Source organism: Epinephelus lanceolatus, chromosome 17, assembly GCF_041903045.1.
Source record: "Epinephelus lanceolatus isolate andai-2023 chromosome 17, ASM4190304v1, whole genome shotgun sequence".
Lineage (NCBI taxonomy): Eukaryota > Metazoa > Chordata > Actinopteri > Perciformes > Serranidae > Epinephelus > Epinephelus lanceolatus.
The window spans coordinates 41,054,557-41,057,617 of NC_135750.1; the positions used below are offsets into that span (position 1 = coordinate 41,054,557).

The following is a 3,061-nucleotide window of genomic DNA, read 5'->3' on the forward strand; positions in this document are numbered from 1 at the left end:
ATGTGTCTGTGAGAGGAGAGCAGGGGGGCGGGGCTGTTGTTCCAGTGACACACACACACACAGCGCACTAGACAGTGCACACACCAACTCAAGCTTGTGGCCTACCTTCAGATAAATAATAATGGCGGAGAGAGCTAAATGGTCGAAAGTGTGGCTTTACTATACCAGAGTTGATGCGGACACAGCACGTTGTCACAAGTTTGACAAATGTTTTGCGTGTAAGGGCGGCAACACGAGTAATTTGGCAAAACACCTTGCAAAAGTGCATCATATTCAGGTGGAAAGATGTACAGTGTTTGACTGCCCTAGCATAGGCTCAGCTAGTTCATCTACGTCCGTTCCAGGTTTGTAACAATATGCTAGCGGCCAACACGTAGCAATTTGGGGGCAGCCAGCAAAGTCCATCATTCTTTTATATGTTCACCCATTATCTAGGATCTTTTACAATTGGTAGGCTATAATGCTGCTTAGTTAAATTAATAAAAAAATAATGGGCTAAAGCATCACACTTTATTTGTAATATTTTGTGAGCGAAATCTGGATTGCTTTGTCTAGACTCCACAATCCAGCATGCTCTGTGACTGTGAGATCTATCAGTTGATTAAATTTATAAAAAAAACCACCCACTTTTACTGTTTAAGGTACAGTGATCCAACCCAGTCCTCCATTCTACTTCTACTGCCACTGGTGCTGCTCCAAAGCAAGCACAAATAAACCCCTTCATGCTGGCAGCTAGTGGCAGAATGAACGAGGAGAGGGTGAAGGAGTGCCACCAAGCTGTGACCAAGTTCATTGTGAAAGGTCTACATCCCTTTGCAACAGTGGAGTCAAATGGCTTTAGGTAAAATATTAGTCAGTATATTGAGTTATATTATTATTATTTTTTTATTTCAAAATAAAGCTTTATTTATTATTTCACAATAATAATATATTGTAAGTTAGACACATCACTCCACAAACACAATACTAAATAATAACTCAACAATACATTTGTTGTTGTTGTTTTTTTTTTAATGTAGGGACATGTGCAAGGCACTCAACCCTAAATACAACCCTCCCTCCAGGAGTTACTTAAGTGACACACTAATTCCGTCCTGGTATGATGTAGAAAAGGCCAATTTGATCTCTGAGCTCAAGGATGTACCAAAGCTGGCCATATCATCAGATGGGTGGACCAGCCTCAGCCAGGACCACTATATCACTGTGACAGTGCACTATACAAGCCAGGGCAAGCTCAAGCAGAGGGTCCTCCACACCAGGGCAGTCTACCAATCTCAAACTGGTGAAGTAGTGGCAGAGGAGATCTCTGACATTCTGGAGGAGTTTAAGATAGAGCTGAGCAAGGTTTGTGCTGTGACGGTTGACAATGCTGGCAATCTGGACGTTGCCATCAGGAAGCTTGGCATCTTAAAAATAGGATGCTTTGCACACACACTGAATGTGGCAGCGCAGAAAATCTACACAGTAGCTTCCATTGATAAATGGGCTGCCCAAATCCGATCAGTGGTCGTGTGGTTTAAGAGGTCCTCGGTGGCCAACACAGTATTGAAGGACAAGCAGCAGATCCTTGGTAAGAGAAGCCATTTTAAACCATTAAATTATTATTTTGAAATTCACAAATCTTACAATCTGTTTAATTCAATATTGAATTGTGTGGTTAATTTATGCTGTTTTTGTTGTTTCAGGACTTAAACAACACTCACTCATCCTGGACGTCAAGACAAGATGGAATTCTCTCTATTTAATGATAAAGAGATTCATGGAGCAATATCCAGCAATACAGGCAGCAGCCTTGGACCCACAACTGCGAAGGGCGATGACTAAGGATAACCTGGACCGGCTGAGGGATGACGATTTCCACAAGGCTGAGGAGTTTGTCCAGCTCATGAAGATCCTATACACATCCACACTGTGTGTGTCAGGGGAAAAGAATTCTACGTGTGGACAGATTATACCCATCCTCCAAAAACTGGAGGAGCACTTCACTGTAAAGCATGAAGACACATCATTTGTGACAGCCATCAAAGAGAAGGTTTGGGGGAACCTCAGTGAGCGCTACCAGGACAACGCCATCCAAGATTTCTTGCATGAGGCCACAGCTATGGACCCCAGGTTTAAAGGGAGACCGGTGAGTGAAGACACCTGGGACAGACTGAGAAAGGCAGTTATTGATCATGCAACAGGAGCAGCAACGCCAGGTCCAGGGTTGTCAGAGGAGCCAGAGCAGGCAAGCACAGCGGCAGCACGGCAGCAACATGAAGAGGAGTCTGAAGGAGAGGAAACAGAGCATTTGGAGACAGACCCACCGCAATCAGTGTTCAAAGCAAAAAGTGCCTTGGAGGAGCTGTTCGCGGAGGAGGAAAGGGAGCTCAGGTCGACAATCCAGCAGAGCACCATGTCCCTCCCGGAGCGTGTGGACCAAGAGGTTGAGCTTTACAAAGGCCTGCCTGCCATCTCTATGGCTGAAGATCCGGTAATGTGGTGGTGGGAAAAGAAAGATATTCTGCCTCTCCTCTTTATCATTGCAACAGGCTACCTCTGTACCCAAGCTTCCTCCACCCCTTCTGAGAGGGTGTTCTCAACTGCAGGGAACACCATAAGCCAGGAGAGGTCCCGACTCCTGCCAGAGAAGGTTGATATGTTGATCTTCCTCCAGAAGAACTGCTGAAGAATGGAAAATTGTTGGCCTTTTGCAACCTACCTGCATACTCCACCATGTTGCACTACGCCACTGTATTTTATTTTGGAGTGAATTGTTTATTTCATTTGTTTTACATTTACATCATTCACAACATAGTGATTTGTTAAAAAAAACTACTGTTTCTCTTTCTTTTTAATAACTGCTTATTTTATGTATTTTACAAGTTGTAAAAAGTAAAATGTTTTGTTAAAAAAAACCTATTTTGTTGCATATGAGAACTGAAAAAATAATCAGAATCAGAATCAGAAATACTTTATTGATCCCCGAGGGGAAATTATTTATGTTACAGGTGCTCCTTGCAAGAGAGGAAAGATACATGAAAATATAAGAAATTTAAACAGTAGAATTAAAGCAGTTTAT

At 42.9% G+C, this 3,061-nt stretch overlaps 1 protein-coding gene across 1 annotated transcript; it reads left to right on the forward strand.

Moving 5' to 3' along the window:
* The first annotated feature begins 1,023 nt into the window (after nucleotides 1–1,023).
* On the forward strand, nucleotides 1,024–2,668 carry LOC117250407 (E3 SUMO-protein ligase ZBED1-like). The gene is made up of 4 exons (XM_078160883.1): nucleotides 1,024–1,570; nucleotides 1,686–2,032; nucleotides 2,063–2,198; nucleotides 2,262–2,668. The coding sequence occupies exons 1-4, from the start codon at nucleotides 1,024–1,026 to the stop codon at nucleotides 2,666–2,668; spliced, it is 1,437 nt and encodes a 478-aa protein (XP_078017009.1).
* Nucleotides 2,669–3,061: the final 393 nt, after the last annotated feature.

Bases quoted from the DNA above. Each gene is read 5' to 3' on its own strand.
- LOC117250407 (XM_078160883.1), top strand. From the start codon at position 1,024: ATGTGCAAGGCACTCAACCCTAAATACAACCCTCCCTCCAGGAGTTAC. The intron at 1,571-1,685 runs GTAAGAGAAGCC...TTGTTGTTTCAG, and splicing joins GGACAAGCAGCAGATCCTTG to GACTTAAACAACACTCACTC. The intron at 2,199-2,261 runs GTCCAGGGTTGT...AGCAACATGAAG, and splicing joins AACAGGAGCAGCAACGCCAG to AGGAGTCTGAAGGAGAGGAA.